The sequence below is a fragment of the Aotus nancymaae genome, unplaced genomic scaffold (genome assembly GCF_030222135.1).
Source record: "Aotus nancymaae isolate 86718 unplaced genomic scaffold, 86718_ANA_hifiasm-v0.15.2.pri h1tg000022l_1, whole genome shotgun sequence".
NCBI classification, from domain to species: Eukaryota; Metazoa; Chordata; class Mammalia; order Primates; family Aotidae; genus Aotus; species Aotus nancymaae.
The window spans coordinates 17,539,255-17,559,383 of NW_026988435.1; the positions used below are offsets into that span (position 1 = coordinate 17,539,255).

Genomic DNA, 20,129 nt, shown 5'->3' on the forward strand with positions numbered 1-20,129 from the left:
CTTCAGGAACAACGCTGAATATCAATCAGTCCATTTTTCATTTTGGTATGCTGAATTATTTTTACATGATGCTTTGTAAGTCAGAACTGCCACCTCTCCCCTGAGCTCTTCTTTTCCCTTTTTGGAAGAAAGATACTAAGTGAATCTAAGATAGAAATCACTAAATAACACTACTTTTAATCATGTAGAGTCAAAATGATTCTAATTATTATACTATATAATTATTATTCTAGGTCTGCTTTTTTTCCATTTTATAATAATCTATATTCTGAAAGCTTCACGTCATGGGACTTGAGGTCATCAAATCACTTCATTTCTTCATTATAGGACATTTTCAATTATCTTAAAACTTTTAGATTAGCTGAGACCCAATAGTACCTGAAAAAAAAATTCTTATAGAAATATTACTTTTACTTTCAAATTTTACATATGCTAAAATTGTCTTCTTTAGCAACTGTAGAAAGAAAGGTATAATGTGTTTTGTACACTGTATAACTTAAGTCTTTCTGAAGTTTTTGAATTGGAATTATTTTACAGTTAAGTGGATATGTACTTAAGATAGTGAAGTAAGTATCTTAAACGTATATCAGTGAAATTGTTAAACATATTTAAATTTATAATATTTCACCAGGTTGTATGAGCAAATAACATTATTTTTGAATTTCAGAACTTTGGAACTACTTTCTTGCCCTTCTTTCTTTGAGCTATGTACTAATCGCAAAATTTGATGTTAAACGTATAGCATTCTCAAGTGTTAACATTATTTTTATTTCTCAAAAACTTTTAATGTGTAGTATATCCAAATTGGTGAAAATAGATCCTTGACTCTGGGTGAGTTTTCAGACTTTTGTTTCTGCCACTTCCACCACGTCTTTCACTGATGAATATTAGCTGAATATCAATGGTTCTCTAACTTGGCTCCAATTTCACAGACTCTGAATTTGAAGTTCTCCAAAGCTTTAGGTGTGAAGAGCAAGCCACTTCAATGGCAAGCTTTTCAAATGGCTGTATGCTCAAATGATAAAAAATGAAATAAAATGGTCCAAGAATCTAATCCTACATAATATTGCTATACAACTAATGCTATGGCTCTGGATACTGAATCTCTCCTCTCCCTGCTAGATGAAATTATAGTTAGCCTTTAAGTCTAAGTGCTTCTGTATTGATTTTTAGGCTACATATTGTCTTCAAATATGATTTGATCATCCCTACATTTTCAAAAAATAAACTGAATTATATTCTAACATTGAAATATTGGAATATTGCACATGAATATTTGGAAGTTAAGGAGAGTCCTGTAATATCAGATGGTTTGAAACTCTGGGCTGGCCTTCCTCCCCAAAGGCTAGACCTAAATAGGTGATATCATCTTTAGGCAGGGCCTTTTTTCCATTTTCATTTATCACAGTCTTCACCTAGCAATCCTGAATGTTTTAGGCTGTCTGACTGGTGTTTGTTAACACTTGTGTTTGAAACCTATGAGTTACAGAAACACTTCCTCTATTTGGAATTGGTAATTGATTCTGTAGTTTTTCAGCCCTTTGGTTATACTTATATTGATATTTATTTCCTTTTGTGTTATATAATTATCTGTATGAATGACTGTCTCCTTCACTATATCATAAAATCACTTGAAGACAGGAGCATATGGGCTAGGTCTGCATTTTCATAATTACTCACCCAGTGTTTTGAAGAGAGTAAGCACTTGCTGACTTGAATGGTTAAATAATATTTTTTATGATTTGCTTTGATAAAATGTAGATTTGTGCTATAATTTGTAACTTTGTTATTACAAATACTATTTTATTACATTCAAACATGTATTTTCATTTCATTCTTAAGGGGAAAATGTCAGTATCTATCCTTATTTTTCCGAGTGAATACGGTTATGTAGTCATACATGTGAATTTATGAAATACGTAGCAGAGTTTTAAAATACGAAGCAGAGTTTTCTACAACCAGATCTCAAATTATTTATCTTAAGAAACCTTAGTTCCTTGATCCTTAAAATGGAAATGTGATTATCTATTTCATACATTACTATGCAGGCAAAATGAATTAAAATATACCAAATACCCTAACAATATTTCTGGCACATAGTAAATGCTTAAAATGACTATTAAGTGGATAAGAGATACAGTCAACCCTGCAAAAACTTTGTATTGGCCTTGCTGTTCATCTGTGAAATATTTCACATCGTGAAAATGAAGTGAAAATGGAAGAAAAACCTTGCAAATCTCCAAGTATACCCTTTGGTTAAATTTGACTGAGACATTTTAGATGTTAACATAGCCTGTGGAAACTGAAAAAAAAAATCATTTTCTCCATCTGTAAGCATTTACTTCTTGATATAACAATAGAATGTGATATTATTTCTATAAAATGCAAAAGGTAAAAGAGGCAGCTATTCCTTGATTGATAAAATCTTTGGGAACAGAATTCCTTTTGACAAAAATCAATCTACATAGCAGGGGGAGGGAGACTCTTGTTTCCTGATGAGGAGGTGCTCAGGTACAGAAACTACCCATGGCAAAGTGATAGCCTACAGTTGCTCACAGTCAGGTCACTTAGGGGAGGAAGCCACTATCAGAGTCTCTGGGCAATTAAGAGTCCTAAGTGGGTGTGTTGGCTTACAGAAGCGGAAGAGGAAGCTGAGAAGTCATGTAACTTACTTTTCATTCTCTCACTCTACTGATGCCTAGTAGTCATTGATGGTATGCCAAGCTTTATGCTATATATATAGGTTTAGCACAAAGTAATCATATGTATGTATGTGTGTGCTAAACCTATATATAAACATATATATATATATATATAGGATTACTATATATATGTTATATATATATATAAAACTAAACTATATATATATAGTATAGGATCACTGTGTGTGTGTGTATATATATAGTCATCTATTTAATCCTCATTGCACACCTATGAGGTAGGAATGGTTATTTTCCATATTTTATTTGCAGAAAGAAAGGGAGTTCCTCTTCTTATAGTTGGTATTGACAGAATACAGACTTATGCAATAATTACTAGCTTCATTATTTGAAATAGAATTTTAAATATAGTCCATTCTTAAAGAGAAAATATGAAGAATATTCTTCTCAGTCAACCTGGTTATATACTCATCATGAAATCAACACATCGAGGCTTATGTGGACTCAGAAAAATGTAACATAGCTTTGGGTCTCCTTCATTAATTCTAAAAGTGCAGAAATCTTACAGTGAATTCATCCAGCTTTGCTTGGATCACAGCACTCTTGTAATTAATCACTCCAATTTTCTACTGTTACTCCATTCTTCATCGAGCAGCAGGCTGCATGACTTAAAACAGTACTTGGATCCCAGCATTCTCCTCTTAAAAATCCATCAACGGCTTTTGATTACCTCTGAATAAAGTCTAAACTCTTTATGTGGCTTAAAAAGTTCTCTGTTATCTATCCTATATTTCTTACCATTTCTGTGTCCTCGTACTTTATACTCAAGTCATTAAGAAATTCCTCCATTTCTCAAGTAGGTCAATGCCTCTCTTATTTCTGGAACTTAAAATACAGCAGTTTCTTTTCTACACACTTTTTTATTCATACTCTTGACTCATTCTTAAGCTTCCTTCAGGTATCAATTTAAATATTAATCTTTTCATAGAGACAGTTTAAGTACATTTAATGTTTGTACAATCTTCCACCAATGGAAAACTCACATGAACCCGCCAAGCCACACTGAGATCAGAGAGTTCTATCTTCCTCCCATCTTTCTCTAAACCCAGCTCTCTCCTATTTGACTGGATTAAAAGGTGAAGTCAGGAGAAGCTGGTAGTTATTTACAGTAGGTTACTTCTGTCTTCTTACAAACCCATAGGGAGAAGACTTGGGCACTAAATCTTCGAAGCTTAAGCATGTTGGGTACTTAGCACCTTTTTGTCTTTTTTTTTTTGAATAACAGTTATTAATTGTGAAACTACAGAAAAGTTGTCTCTCAACATGTTGTTATATTAACTTAATTGTCTATTTTTTAAATGACACATTGTATGAGGGCAAGAACCATCTTCTTTATATCAATATTAGATTCTTACAGTCTTCCATAGTGCCAAGTACACAGGAGATGCTCAATAAACACATATTAAATGAGACAGAGAAAAGAAACCTCTGCTCCAAAACCATAAGGCCTAGTTAGCAAAATAGTTTCTGAGTTCAGTAATCTCGTACTAACAATCTTGGAAGCAAATATTCACCTTGGTTAGTAATATCTTCCTTAAAAGTTTGGTTTTACTCAAGGTAATGTAGACACGATAGTTTTACATTAAAATATTTGGTAATGTACGGCACTGTTAGTGCACATGCTTCATTAATTTGAATTATGAGAGAAAATCCTCTCTGATATGTCTCTTTAAAAAAGTCCAGGAAGGTCAAAAAAAAAAAGAAAGAACTCAAATAACATTATTTTAAAAAGCACAACTTACCTCCACGGCCAAAATTTCCAATCTCATTTGGGCCGCTATTGCTATTATTTACTGGCAAGCTTGTGGCTGGCCAAGAATCAGCAAGCCATGGATAGTTGGGATCACCAGCATTTAGAAGACCCGGACGGCTAAAACAGAAATTACAAGGAAATCAATCCATGGGGCTCAACGCAAGATTTTGACACCTGTCTCATGAAACATAAAGGGTTAAGAAACTGAAGATTTTAATTGACTTCAAATTTATATATGTAGACTCCCTAGAAATAAAGAACTCCAGCAATTCATTAAGGTTATACATAGATCAACCCCAACAGTGGAAGCAGGGAGTCCTTGTCAGGTATTCTGTCGATCTCCAAATGAATTCAGGTGTCTGTCCTGAAATTGGTAGGAATCATTTACATACTGGGATCCCAAAGCAAGGTTTGATGATAAATTGGCACCTCAAAGGAACAACTTCTCAAAGTGACAGCTCTATGCCAGATATTTCTAAGACGCTGGGCTATTCTTTCCTCAATTTCTGCAGCTGCCTTATGTATCTGTTCACTCTAGGCTGTAACCCTTGTTAGGAGCCCTCATGCTTGATTTGGAGGCAAGGAACTTAAGGGAAATTAATGAACAGTATTTGTACTGTTCCATCAATAGCATATATCCGAGTTCTTTAAATTGCAAAATATTAAGGGTATATTAAGGGTTTTGTTAAGGGTAATAAAAGATACACTGTGATATGATCCAGCATGTGAGTATAGTCTATGAGGAAAACTTCCTTCACATCATATTTAATAAATAACTCCTCCTTTAATATAAAATATGGGATTCTGATTTCTTTCCAGATTACTAGCATATTTACCAGGGAATAGAACATCTATAATCATTACACTTTTTTTTTTTTGATAGACCCCTTCTGGTACAATTCCTAAGAGAAACATGTGTTTCTATGGAAACAGCAATAAGAAGACCCAACTGCTTTCTTGCTACATCCACTAACTCTCATTAGACTTAATCTCTTTTTGCTAAAATATTGATTAAATGGGAGATTGGAAGTTATTACCAGAGCCTAACTACAATCTCCATATTGGCAAAGGGAAAATAGATGAGGATATATGAGTTTGTTATCAGTTTTTATCAATTTCAATTGAGTATCTAAAGTTGTGGAATCCAGTCCTATCAATCTACAGCCTATTCATCATCCATGAATCATTTACTTTGTGATCGATTATGTGTAATTGTTCACTCACAGCAATTTAGTGAGAGCCAATAAGGAGTCTTAAACAACAGCAACTTCATTTGCTAATGTCTAATTAATGCAATAAACATCCTGCTAACAAATGAACACATTCCATGTGATATTTACTACTAATTTCTTCAGGGGCATCTGGGAGATATGAAACATCTGGACTTGATTCCTCTAAAGTGCACAACAGATAGATCATTAAACTTTGTGGTAAGCCATTTAATTCCTCCTAGAATTCTCAGACTTACAAGTGATCATTTATTACAATAATAGCCTCTTACTATAGAGTTCTCTAGTCCTGATTAAAAATAACAATAATAATAAAAAAACAATCTCCTTAGCATACCTTCCATTGCTCATTAGTCCTCCATCTCCTCTTTGAAATGTAACTGTAAAAAAAAAAAGGAAAATATGCACATACAAGTAGTCAATACTAATTACAATTAATAACAACTATATATTAGCCCTTACTTTAGAGCTGAGGCCTCTGGGAATTTTAAGAAAATATAATTAATATAATTGTACAGAGAGTAACAAGCAGTGGTTTGGCCAAGGCAAAGCCATCATTTGATCCAATTTTAATAGGACATTTCAAAATTCTTTGAGCCAAATCCATGTTTAAGTTAAAGAACCAATTTGCATTGAAATGTCAAACCTGTTACAGTTAGTATATATAGTGGTATTGAAAGATCAATGTAGCATTATTGTGAATTTATCAAAATCAAGACTTTTAGTTTTAAAACAAAGGTGTCCCAATTAGAAGGGAAAAGTGTTTTACTCATAATTTTGAAATTGAAGCAGGAGAGTTCAAACATGTTATGTCCTCCTAATGAAGCAAGAAAAACAAATACTCACTGACTATATGTTTTTCACAATCACAAATTCTTTTATGATAGTCATAAACAGCTATAATTACAATACACATGAACTATAATTAATAGAGAATAACATGGTCACAAAAATGAAATTTTCAAATAATCAATACTGAATATATTCCTAATTGTATGTAGTGATCACAAAGGTGGACTCCTCCATCTAACTATGGAACTTATTAGCAACACCAACAAGCATCCACCAGAGCCACAGCCAGTGAATCCACTTCTCCAGTTGATAGTTTCAAGTCTACAAAGTCAACAACATGACAGTGGATTTTAAGGACTGGCCAAAGAATATTATTATCCGTTCAGGTCCATCATCCATTGTTCACACCTTTGCAGCCAAATGTACTTGAACTCCAAAATGATTCAGAATTGAGAAAGTATTCAAAATACACTTTGAATACTACAAAGAGAGTCTAAGACAGTAAACTGTATTCAAAGTTATTTAGTTTTTCTGTAGTGGAATGTGAATATCCATGATTAGTAGGATAAAGGCTACAAATAACTTCACATTGGTTTGGATCAAATTTTACTGTTGGGTTAGTTAACTAGAAAATTATTTTTAAAAAGAAATGTGGTGTTTAGAAGTGTATAGCTTGCAAAGGTACAATGAACCTGCAATTCTGACCAAAATTAATCTAGATTGGCTAAAACAATCACTGGGGAGAAAGGAAAAATAATGCATTTTCACAGCTGTGAACCCAATAAACCCTATCTTTGGAAGGGGTTAAATGATTGTATTTACTATGATTTTTTAAAAATGTGGTGAGTACAGGTGCAAATAAATGAAATTTAATTAATTGATTCATATTTTAAGTAAATAGAGGATATATTGCCACTTAATATATATATACATAGTGAATACTTTTTAATTTGAATAACTCTCCATAACTCCTCTGTTCTTAAGTTTGGGCTATCAAATATGATGATCACTTTTTAAATATTACAAATTTCCAAATGCAGTTTCCCAGTCCCTGCTTTAAGGTTATCTACTAATATTATCTCTCATGATACCAAAATCAGGCAATATGATAATAAAATCCAAGGCTCTTCATGAGACAGTAAAACATATCAGGGCTTTTAGGAATTTCTTATACCTGAAATATACTGTCTTATCAATTTTACGTGTAATATTCCAAATGCATTTCAAAGCAATCTTGACATAACCTTTGCATCTGCTCAGGACTAGCTATAGGCACATGCTCAGAGAAGATGAAAGAATACAGATTGCAAAAGGCTCACTTAAGTGCAGGGAATCAGGAATCAGCAGTGCATCTGTCCCACATTGTGCCCCTTTAATAACTGCTTTTAACAAAAAAGAATTAATCTGAAATAATTAAGGCAAAAAATTGAGCACTGGAGATATTAAACAAATGCCTGATTAGTACACAGGCAATGTGAAAACAGTATAGCTAATTAGCTTTCCATCTGATGTGACTTTCAAGTTTGTGGTTTTTTTAATGGACTATCAAGTGATTGTTTTAGTCTGTTAAAAGAGAGTTAAGATAATAGTGTGAATATCATTGTGAATATGCAAATAAGCAGATGCTGATGGGCTACACCTCAAAATGTGCTGTTTAAGAGATATGTGAGAAGCAAAATAGTTTTCCCTAATTTAGATGCTATTTTGTCCCATTCAAACTTTCTGTTACTGCCAGAGCAATAGATAGTATTAGAGAAAAGGAGGACAAGAGAAGCAGAGGGAGAAACGTTGAGTTGTACTTAACTTTACTACACGAACCAGTGGCAAATTCTTCATAACATGTAAAGTTTAAAATAGTATAATGGAACACTGAAACCTTATCAAAAACGTATCATGCATTAAAGTTAATTTGCAAACTTGTTTGAGTATGAACATTATAGTAGGTATGACCCATATCTGGAAATTGAAAACTGAATGCTATGAGTTAAATAATTTCAATTTCAAAGTATTTCATATTGAACATTTAGGACATACCTATTTTCTGTTCGTGTTCCCATCAGCATTAAAATATGTTTTTCAAATGGTTCGAACAGACTGCTAATAGGGTGTCAAAATATTCTGTAAAGACATTTATCTCTGTATCTCTGCATATTAACTATACAAAGGCAAAACTTCACACTACATTATGTAAATATTTGATAACCTTAAAAAGGTTCACATGTAATTTAGTACACAATCTAATTTTCCATTTTGTATTATTTCTGTAAGAGATTTAAAAAAACGCTGGGTGAGGTGGCTCACGCCTATAATCCCAGCACTTTGGGAGGCCGAGGCGGGTGGATCACGAGGTCAAGAGATTGAGACCATCCTGGTCAACAAGGTGAAACCCCGTCTCTACTAAAAAATACAAAAATTAGCTGGGCACGGTGGCGCAGGCCTGTAGTCCCAGCTACTCGGGAGGCTGAGGCAGGAGAATTGCCTGAACCCAGGAGGCGGAGGTTGCGGTGAGCCGAGATCACGCCATTGCACTCCAGCCTGGGTAACAAGAGTGAAACTCCGTCTCAAAAAAAAAAAAAAAGAGATTTAAAAAAGAAAACTGTTATCTTAAGGGGTTATTTAGTTGTGTTTTTAAAGCAAAGGAAAAAAAGGGAACACTTTTCTAAGTTTCATTTTTTTACTTTAATCTTCAAAACTTTTAGATTTGTTCTATTTTGAAAAGTAGATCAAAAGTGACTAACTTCTATTAGACCATGAGATTTAAGGCAGACTACAAATAAGGATGAACAATTAGAACTCCTAAAGTGGAAATTATATCTAGTATTTTGATCAGCATTTTTTTGGTTGTGCAGAGAGATGAATATACAAATAAAATGCCACAGCAAATGGAAAGCGATCTTGAGGTGGTTCTCATTTCAAAGAAATGTTTGCCTTGAAGCTGTAAGAAGGGTTGGGAGTGGTCAGACAATCCTGTTCTTGTCACAATTTTGACAATCACAGAGTAGTAACTTTGTGCTTATAAGAGATACATATGGAATAACTGAATCTCAATCAGATTTCTCTGCTAGCATCTAAAATTAAGAACTTTCAAGGAGTTACATACGAAAGATTTTAGCTTATACTAACTGAAGAATGCTAAGTTGTCCAAAAAGTTCTGCAGACGCTACAATCTAAAATGTTTTTGAATTGCATAAAATATTTTGAATTTCTTGCAATCTTTATAACATATATAAGGTAAAGAGATTTTGCAAGGTTATGGCATACAAAAAGTAACTCTAATATTACCTCACAGGAATAATGCTAATCTCATGCCTGCTACAACTAGGGTAGAGGAGGAGAAAAACATAACTGCAGTAAATTGCCATTTTGAGTGAGGAAGCTTTCAGAATGCCTATCATTAGTAGGTCACATTTTCCTACTCCAAATGGAAACTTTAATGTTGCAGCCAAGCCTCATTCCCTTTCCTGATAAGCTATTTCTCAAATATGAATGTAGATTAATCCTTTTTTAATAAGCACTAACTCAGCCCAGATAATCAGAGTATAAAAATTCCATCAAATCTTTTAAGTGCCTTTGGATAATTTTGTCCAATAATTTATATTTCACTGACAATATTAAGACCAATGTGCGAAGTGTTTAACATTTCACCTAATTTGCTCAGTCATATTAAATTGTTTATATTTACTGAGCTTCATAAAATCTGTTACCTTCAGAGCCAGCCATCTATCAGTTAAGTATAAAAGTTCTGAAAGCTTCTCTCTGGCTTGACCTTATTCCAAAATACTTGAAGGACATAACACCTTCTGAGTTAGCAGTTCTTCTACAAGCAGATGGGTATCAATCACAATAAAAAAAATTATAATAGGAAATGTACTATTCTCGTCAATCTCAAAGATCAACATGTATTTTCAAATCAAATGCATAGGTTTTGCAAAGAATTGCTGTTAAACAAAGAAGAAAAATCTGTCTGGTGTAATTTTACTAACAGTATAAACTTACTAGCTATGAGAGATATTTTATTTATAAGGAGTGAGTGAATGAAGAAGTATGGAGGATAAAAATGCAACATTCCAAATGTGAATATATTAGAACTTTGCACTGAGTTGACCAGCATAGTCATTTTTTTATTATCATTGCTAATGTCAAGTGAAGGGATAAACACAAAATAATCCGTTAATTAAATCAGTTACACCTTATGTTTTATATAATGTATACGAGTGTATCACAGAGACATAATATAACATGGTGAATGATTAAACAGAAAGGTTGATGGCCAATACCTTTAGGGATGAAGGCTGAGAACTGGACTGCATAACAAAAAAGTACATTAAAGTATCATTAATTTTCAAGACTTTGACACTCAGGAGTTATCGCCTAGCACCCCCTTCTGCAAAGACTCCCTCGTTGTTGAAGTGATACAGCAGTTAGGTAACAAATTATGAGGAAGCAGAGAGGCAGCAACCAATGAGAAATGAGAATGGCATGTCACCCAACATGGAAGCTCCTTGTCAATGGATATGCTGTACTAATTTCTCTAGTACTGGATTCTAACCAGTAAGTAATAAATTTTATCTTCAGAAGATATAGGCATGAGCTACAATGCTATAATGAAATGATCGTAAACATGTAAATGCATCAAATAACAAGCAAGGCAACCAAGTCAGTGCTATACTTAGCATTTTTCACTCTTTTCCACATTCTCAGCAGTTTGGGAACCTACAAGCCACAGCAGCTTAGAAGCTTAATAACCAATGACGCCGCTGTCACACTCAGTTACTAAGACATTTGTGCTTCCTACCAAAGTTAAAATTAGAAATAGAAGATTGAATATAATGTTTCAAAAATTTCTTACATGCTTGTAGAATGATGTCAAATTGAAACTGCTCCCTTGTAAATTCTAGAAAGTGTAAAATGTTGTGAGCTATTTCTTATTATTGTTGCTGGAAAAAATATTTAAAATAAACTGCACTTAAAATTGTAATTGAACATAGATTCAGAGTATTCAGTTCATTCTCTCAATCACTGACTATATAATTTTGTGTCTCTTCTCTCTCTCTCTGCCACGGAGGCCACAATATAGGATGCCCTTGAAACTCTGTCTTGGATTCTAAGAAAAAAACCTTCCTGTGGACACGTAGACCATCTAGGGTCTTCTTTTTATTGTTCTGCTTCTGCTTCTTTCTCTTTTTCTTCCTTTTGCTTTCATTTTCTTTTAAAATACTGCTTGTTTGCATTGTAGTAAGACAGTCTATTTAAGTGAACCGTAAATCACTTAATTCATGCTTCATTGCTTTTGTCAATTCTGGTGATATTTTCGCTTGCCTGTATTTTTCATGAGGGACATTTCCTATTGTAATCTGCATCCTAATACACTAAAAGCTATATTTCATATTTTTCTTTTTTTCCTGAGTATTTTAGTAATGCTCTTTGTAAATTCACTTCTCAAAATGGCTTCATAGCATGTAACACATTGTATGTGTGTGTGTGTGTGTTTGTGATTTCAAAGAACTAGTTGAGAAAAAAAGTTAAGCATTTTATCAGTCTGTACTCTTGTTATGCTTCACTGGAGATACAAGCAAAAAGATTGTCCTGTGGTTATAAAGTGATATGGTCAAGAGCAATGAATGAGAGCATGTTGGGTATAATTGCATTTTACAGTGCAGGTTTCTAAAACAAGCCAAAATCACTTATTTGTTATTCCATTCTGTTCCTTCTATTCATTTCATTACATTCCTACAGACAAGAGGTTTTCTTAGCTGGAAATAATGACTTACCAGCATAATTACTGAGTCCCTTCCTCTTCTTTCTTCTCCAGTACAACCAGATGCTAAAACCCATCAAAATAACCCAGCAGGCACCTCCAATACCAGCTATAAAAGCTGGTTGCTTCACCACATCAGTGATTTGCTCAGTTATACTGTTATTGTTTTCAGTAATGACAACTTCATTACGTCTCCCTATTAAAAAAAATTGTGTTAGTAAATATTAAAATAAAAATAAGCACAGGAATACAAACAGTGCATCAAAAATGAGGAAAAATTATTTGAAGGCAGGAAATACTTGTTTTGAGCCTATCACAATTACTATAAACATAGTTCATAATTTTCAAAAGAATAATCAAATCATGAGTTCGAAATGTGATTAAGAACACTGACCTCTTGTGTTGTAGATTGCGATGGACAGATTCACAATCAATCACATGATTTGTCACCTTATAAATTATTACGAAACTAAATACTAAGAGTTGAATTAATAATTTATCTTGAATTACATAAAGTGTTTTTAAATATAGTTCTCATTTTTAAGAAACCAATTACAACTTTTAACTTAGGGTATTTGAAAATTGCCCTTCTGCTAAGGCACTGTCCATTTTTAAATGTTCATAATTCACAAGAACAGGTAACTTCATGTTGACCTTAATATTTTTCTACCAAAGAATTTATTTTAATTGATCAAATATCCTTTAATTTTCTGGAAAGTATTAAAACTACTATACAAAACAATGATCATTATGTAAACAGCCTTCACAGAGATCAGCATGCATAATTAAAAATGAAAAGATTAAACACATATATTCCCTTAAAGTATCTGAAACTAATTTGAAAATCCATTTGAAAGCTAAATGTAAAGAACAACTTAAAAATTAATTTTGAGGTCTCCATTATTGAGACATCCATTTAAATCTGCACTAAGATTATTCTACAACTAGTCATGTTTGGAAAATTTGGACCTCTCAGATAATTAAGAAAATCTCAATCCATTTTAAATAGGTCTTAAACTTGTGAAAACATAAGATTTAGGGGCTAATTTAGCAGATTAAGAAATTTAGACACTGGGAATTAAGTGATTTCTAATGTCAATATCATGCCTAATTAGTGACTAATCAAAGACTTTTAAAAGGTAAATGGTAAGCAAAATACAAATGGCACATTTAAGCATAGCACATCAAAGGAATGTGTGGGATCTTCCTTGTTTTAGTTATTGCACTGCAATATATTAAAAAGATCATGGTCTTTGAAGTTGAGAATTTGAATATCAACTCTGCCACTTAACTACCCAAGTAAGCAGTAAGCTTATATAGGGCACTGAATCTTCTAGAGCCTGTGTCAATTAGTTGGCAGCAGTATTGTCTACTTTACATATTTGGGGAGGACTGAAGTGACAGCTAATATAAAGACTGTAGTTTTTGACTCAAAATTACGACCCATGTATGTTTAAGGGTTGCTTTAAGGGCCTCTCAGTCAACTTCAGTGACATGAGTGATAAATTATCTAGATTTGAGAATCCTGCAAACCTCAGTTCACTTGTTTACTTCACTGCTTCTCCTTTCTTGTAGGGCAGAAAATTAGCCTGCATTTCCTAGCATCTTTTACAGTTGAGTGCAAAAAATAACTGAGCATTAGTCGGAGGTAAGTAGGAACAAAAAGTGCACACAACCCTTCTGGCCTGACCCTAACACTGCCTTGACTTGAAACTCTCTTTCCTTATTGGTTCGACAGATACAGGGGATCTGCTGGAGGATATTGTGCTTCTAAAGAAATGGCAGAGCTATGGTTTGAAAGATCCCAAACCCCTGAATAACAGTATGGAGTAGAAACTCCATTTCTCACTCTGCTGACCCATATTGGACTGGGCTGTGAACTAGAAATAAAATTTTATTTTGTTTATCTTTTCAAAATGCAGGCTTTTTTACTATAGCTGCTAGCATTTCCTTATGCATACTTATAGTCCATTCCTGAAAGGTCTTTTGTATTAAATTTCAGATTTATAAACCAGTGTCACTTATGTAGTAAATCTGGCTCATCTTCCCACTATGTCTGCCTTTAATTATTATACATGCAAACGTAGTCAAAACTCTATTTAAAATGAGCTCATACTTTCAATATGAGACATACACCTATCTGGTGATTTCCTTAACTATTAGGAATTATCAGAAAGAAAACAAATACCTCATAGAACAAAGAGAAAAGAAAATTTGGTCTTCATTTTTTGGGCCCCCTTTTGTAAAGGGTCCATAAAATATCATATTTAGTAAGGAATCATATTTATGTTACTCAAGGTCTATTACTATTTTTTATGCTGCTGGTATTTTTGAAACTATGTTGTCAGTTGGACTAATTAGAGCATAGACAAGGGATGTGTGTGACCTGTAACGCTCCATTGTTCTTGCAGACAAAAAATATAATGAAATATAATGTCTTCCTCCCATTGGAGAGTAATGAAGAGAAAAACTAATTTGTTGGACTAAAAATTAATTAGACACATCAGATTCGATTGTACCTATTACTGTGAAAGTTTGCAGCTGTTCCACATATTATTTTCAACTATGTAATGTAAGCGTGAAAAGCCAAATGATTAGAGAAGCAATAACTATATTATTAAGCAAGATAACTAAAAACCTTAAGTCAATATAAATTGGTTATATGACACACTGCTTAATGAATTTATAACTGAATGTATTTGATTACATTTTTGTGTCTGTAAATGCAATGGTACAGAATTATGGACACTTTGATGTAAAAGTCATCTTACCATAGGAAACGGGACAGAAAAGAACAATACCAATGTTAAGCCTGTGTAAGGCAGTCTGTTACATTTTTACAATGTTCTAATTAATGATCCCTTCATAGAGCTTTCTGGAAGGAAGTCTAAACTGAGAAGGAATAGATGAAACAATACATGATCTGGCATAGTACAAATCTAAAATTCTCAACCATAAATCACATCAAATGCCAATACATTATTTAATTAGAACAAAGGGGAAACCTGGTACAGTTTGAGTCACTTCAAGTGCCATTTCCAGTTCTGAATAGACAAGGGGAAAGTGTAAATTGAAACACAAAAGGAGATTAGCCATCACTAAATCACTTTTCAACTAAGGAGTAACAGTTGTGTAGATAAGGGTATCAGACAAGATGTTAAGGTAGATATGCAGGGGTAATTAAGGAAATAATTAGATGGCTTCTCAGTACAACCGTAGATATTAAAAAGAAATAAATCTTTCAAGAACAAATAGCCTTTTCTTGGTTGAATTGTCATTTGTCTGTGTGTGTGTGTGTGTGTGTGCACAAAAAATAGAATTTCTATAATTTTATTTTTATGATTACATGCTGAGTATAGTATATTCTAACTATTTGAATAAAAGATAGACATACTATTTTCTATATTACTTATATTTCATAGAAAAATGTGAAAACACTTGTAGATACACTAAATAGTAAATTAAAAGGTACTCATTACCTGTCTGAAGACTCGGACTTTTATAAATGATAGGAAAATTATGTGAAATTTTTGATTTGATTTAAAATAATCATTAACTTTATTACTTTAAGTTATGATTCAATCGTTCAGTGCATAACTATGATTGTCATGACATGAACTTGATTATATCATATGCTTGTAATATTTTACTTCTCTAAAAGAAAATAAATCACCTAAATATCTGGCGAACATATAGTCATTAGGAAGAAAAAGAAACAAGAAAATTTTGCTTGAGAATGGTATTTATTAATAAAGATAACAAAAAAACTATGAAAGGAAAATATGTTGACAGTTATTTGACAATCTTACTTATCTTTCACTTAGAATAATTATATTCAGCCAATCCATTTCATAAAGATATAGATATAGATATTGTATACTGTCTCTCTGGCATATATATGCCAGTATTTATGTGTATATGTACACATACATACATAAACATACATATATATGTATGTATATATTTATATATACTGTATACTGGCATATACACAGCTTTTTAAATAAAAAAATTAGGGCTTATTTTTAAATACTATAACACACACACACATATATATATCTTTTTAAATAAAAAATTAAGGGCTTATTTCTAAACACTATAAATGAAATACACACATTATATATATATACACACACGTATGTTAAATCCTTTTGGGTGTACCTGTATTTCTTTCTTATTCCAATTTATTTTAGAAAATCTCAGAAGGGCAAGATTGTAGGTTTCCCTCAGGTTAAGGAATTAATTCAGTCTGAATGACTAATTAAGAAAGAGAAGCCAATTTAAAGAAAAGTTAATACTTTAACTTTTCTCTTCAATGCTTTTAATATATAAAAGAAAGAAAACCTAGAGAATCTAAAAAATTTTAATGCTATGACTGAATGTTAAATACAATAAATATTTGTAATAGAAAGAATTCTCCAGAAGTTGGCAGGCTGCTTTATATGCATCATTTTAGAAAATAAATAGAAAAAAAATGGGAATGGCTTATATCAAACACTGAAGAAACATTTAAAAAATACATAAACTCTAGGAAGAATATTTTTTTTTATTATTTTTTATTAAAGGCACTACCAAACAAATAAAAGCAGGAAAAAGTGAAGGGGATGCATTTATTGAATGAAGGGCACTTTACCAGAAGAAATGTGTAGTTATGAGGCCTTGTTTCCCTTGGAGGGTTCTGAAATTCATAGAGTATCAGGCAGTTAGTACCTCAGCTGAAAAAAACTCAATCTTAGTCAAATGAGTCGTCTCAGAGTGGAGTTCAGGGAGGCCAGAGTGACTAAAAATTGAGGGGGGATCCATATGAAAGAAGGGGACAGTGGAGAGTGATGCTCCCAAATTTGTGTATACTCTCCTCTTACATTCAAGGGCAAACCCTGAACTGTGCAGGCAAAGAGAAGATCGTAAGGATCTGGTGAAAGGCAGAGGTTTTAGCTCACGTTCACTGCAAAACTGTGCTTAATTTTGGATTTCGCCACGTTAGGAAGAACAGATAAAAATATTAGGCTTCTCACTGGAAGCCCAGGAGAGGGTTATGCCTTAAAAGTAAATATTTTATTGAGATTTTGCTGTAAGAATAAGGGCAAGACATAAAACACCTCATACCAACCAATATAAAAACTAAGATACCACCAGTTAAATGTGATCAGCCAGTAATGTATGCGCCTGCTGGAACATAAACACTTTTCAGAAGGTCACAAAATTTTATGTCATCTGAAATCTCCAATATAGTAAAAAATTACCAGGCATGTGAAAATAAATAACAGCAAACAAGAAAAATATGACCCAAGGTCAGCAAAAAAGATAATCAATAGAAGAAGACCACAAGATAACACAGATATTGAAATAAGGAGAAAAGAACTTTAAGCAGATATTACAATAGGTGTATAGACTTAATAAGGTCATAAAAAATTATTTCATGGGAAACATCAGAGGGAAATGAAAACTGTAAAAGGAATCAAATGGAAAATATAGACCAGGAAATTGTAATATATGAAATGACCAGTTCCCTAGACACTTCCACTTCTGTCCATGAAGAAGTAACAGGTATTGGAATACACACTCCCATCACAAACAAATAGAAGACTAGTCAAGATATGTGAAAGAAAAGGGTAGGACTATGACCTCTGAGAGAAGGGAAAAGAACAGGGACAACTTTAACATTTTCACAGCTTTGTACCTACAGATAATTTTAAAATGTAATGCAGCCAAGGGTAACCCAAACATTGCGGAATGGCATCCCTGAGTTGAAAAGACTTGAGCACTCGTGGAAGCTGAGGGGACTGAATTTACGGAGCAGAATACCAGATAAATATGAGTAATGCACTTTTTATTTTTAATTTATTTAAATTAAAAATAATTTTTAAATGATTTTAATTATTTAAAATAAAAAAATAAATAAATTTATTAAAATAAATATATTTAATAAATAAATTTTAATTTATTTAAATTAAAAAATATATTTAATTTATTTGATGTTTAAGGTAAAAACAACAGTAGTGCTATAATTTGTGTATTGCTGTTTGTTACACATAACAATAGCAAAATAAAGATGAGAGGAAAAGGAGTGACATTACACTGCTCTAGGATCCTTATAGTCAAATCCTAGAGCAACTGTCACCAAAGAAATGACGTGAACCCATCCAAGAGTGGACATAAAATACTAAAATGTCTTAGTTTATCAAAAGAAAGCAGGAAATTAGGAAGATAGTAACAAAGGAGGACAGCAAATAAGTAGCAAGATAGTAATTCTAAACCAACACACCAGGAATTACATTAATGGTAACATTTTGAGCATGCAATTAAAAAGGCAAAGATTGTTCGAGTGAATTAAAAAACAAAACCAACCAACCAAACAAACCCCAGACTGGCTGGGTGAGGTGGGTCATGCCTGGGAGGCCAAGGTGTGTGAATCACATGAGGCCAGGAGTTCCAGAGCAGCCTGGCCAACATGGAGAAACCCGGTGTCTACAAAGATACAAAAGTTAGCCGGATGTGGTGCCAGGTGCCTGTAGTCCCAGCTACTCAGGAGACTGAGGCAGGAGAATCTCTTCGACCTTGGAGGCAGAGGTTACAGTGAGCGGCGATCACGTTAACAATATGCAATTTAATAGAACTGCGCATTGAATACAGAGAAACGGGTTAAAATAAAAGAATGAAAAATGACAAACAATGCAGACACAATAAGATGATGTAGCTATACTAATATCAGAGAAAGTAAATTTTAAGTCAGCGGATCTCACTAGGAATAAAGACGGGCATTTCATAGTAATAAAGGGTCAATTTAAAAAGAAGATAGAACGATCTTAAAACATGAAACACAAACTTATACATGGAAGGGAGAGATACACAAATCCATAATTATAATAGATTTCCAGACTCTGTTTTTAGTAATTGAAAGGGCAAATAAAAAACAATAAAGACCTGTTAATACTAACAAATAATTTGACCTGACATAGAACCTTCCACTGAAAAAAAACAGAAATGCAAATACTTTTCAAGTGCCCAAGAAACATTCACTAAGATCATATGCTGGGCCATAAAATAAGTCTCCATATTTAAAAGACTAAATTTACACAGAGAAAAATTACTCTGGGGCTCTGGCCTCAGAGGAATCAAAGTAGAAATCAAAAACAAAAAGATAATCTGGAAAAATCCCTAAACATTTGAAAATTAAATAATACACTTATAAATAACCTCTATGAAAAAACACAGAAATCGTTAAAGAAAGTAGAAGATTGTTTATATTTCATGATAAATGGAAACATAACAAATCAAAATTTGTAAGATTCAGCTGTAGAAATGTTTAGAGGAAAATTTAGAACTTTAAAATACCCAGAAAATAAGAAAGGTCTGGAATCATTAATTTACGGTTTGATCTTAAGAGATAAATAAAAGTACATAGAAGAAAAAATAGCAGAAATCAATTAGAAAACTAACAAAGCCAGAAGTTTGCATCTTGAAAAGATTAATAAAATTGATAAATCTTTATCAAGACTGATTTAAATAGGAAAAAGAGAGGCAGAGAAAGGAAGGAGGGAGGAGAGGGAAAAAATGTGAGAGAGACAGTACACATACATTTCCAGTATTTAAGAATAAAAGAGGTGGCATTACTCTATATCTTACAGACATTCAATGATAACAAGGGAATACTGTAAACAACCACATGGTAATAAATTCAATAACTTAGAAGGATTAGAGAAAGTCATTGCTGGTCAAAAAACAAAATATCCATTTACCACAACCAACACATGAAGAAATACAAATTCTTTTTTTCTTTTCTTTTTTTGGTGTTGTTCCAGCTGGAATGCAGTGGTATGATCTTGGCTCACTGCACCTTCCCCTCCCAGGTGGATTCAAGCAATTCTTGTGCCTCA

At 32.9% G+C, this 20,129-nt stretch overlaps 1 protein-coding gene across 27 annotated transcripts in view; it reads right to left on the reverse strand.

Annotated features, from left to right (window-relative positions):
* Positions 1-20,129, reverse strand: part of ROBO2 (roundabout guidance receptor 2) — a 1,679,075-nt gene that overhangs the window by 44,551 nt on the left and 1,614,395 nt on the right. For all 27 annotated transcript variants that reach the window (XM_012444747.2, XM_064380041.1, XM_064380040.1 and 24 more), the window contains 3 exons: positions 12,266-12,448; positions 6,040-6,082; positions 4,463-4,590 (listed from right to left, as the gene is read on the reverse strand). In XM_012444747.2, coding sequence (XP_012300170.2) covers positions 4,463-4,590; positions 6,040-6,082; positions 12,266-12,448 — 354 coding nt within the window. The remainder of the gene's footprint in view (positions 1-4,462; positions 4,591-6,039; positions 6,083-12,265; positions 12,449-20,129) is intronic.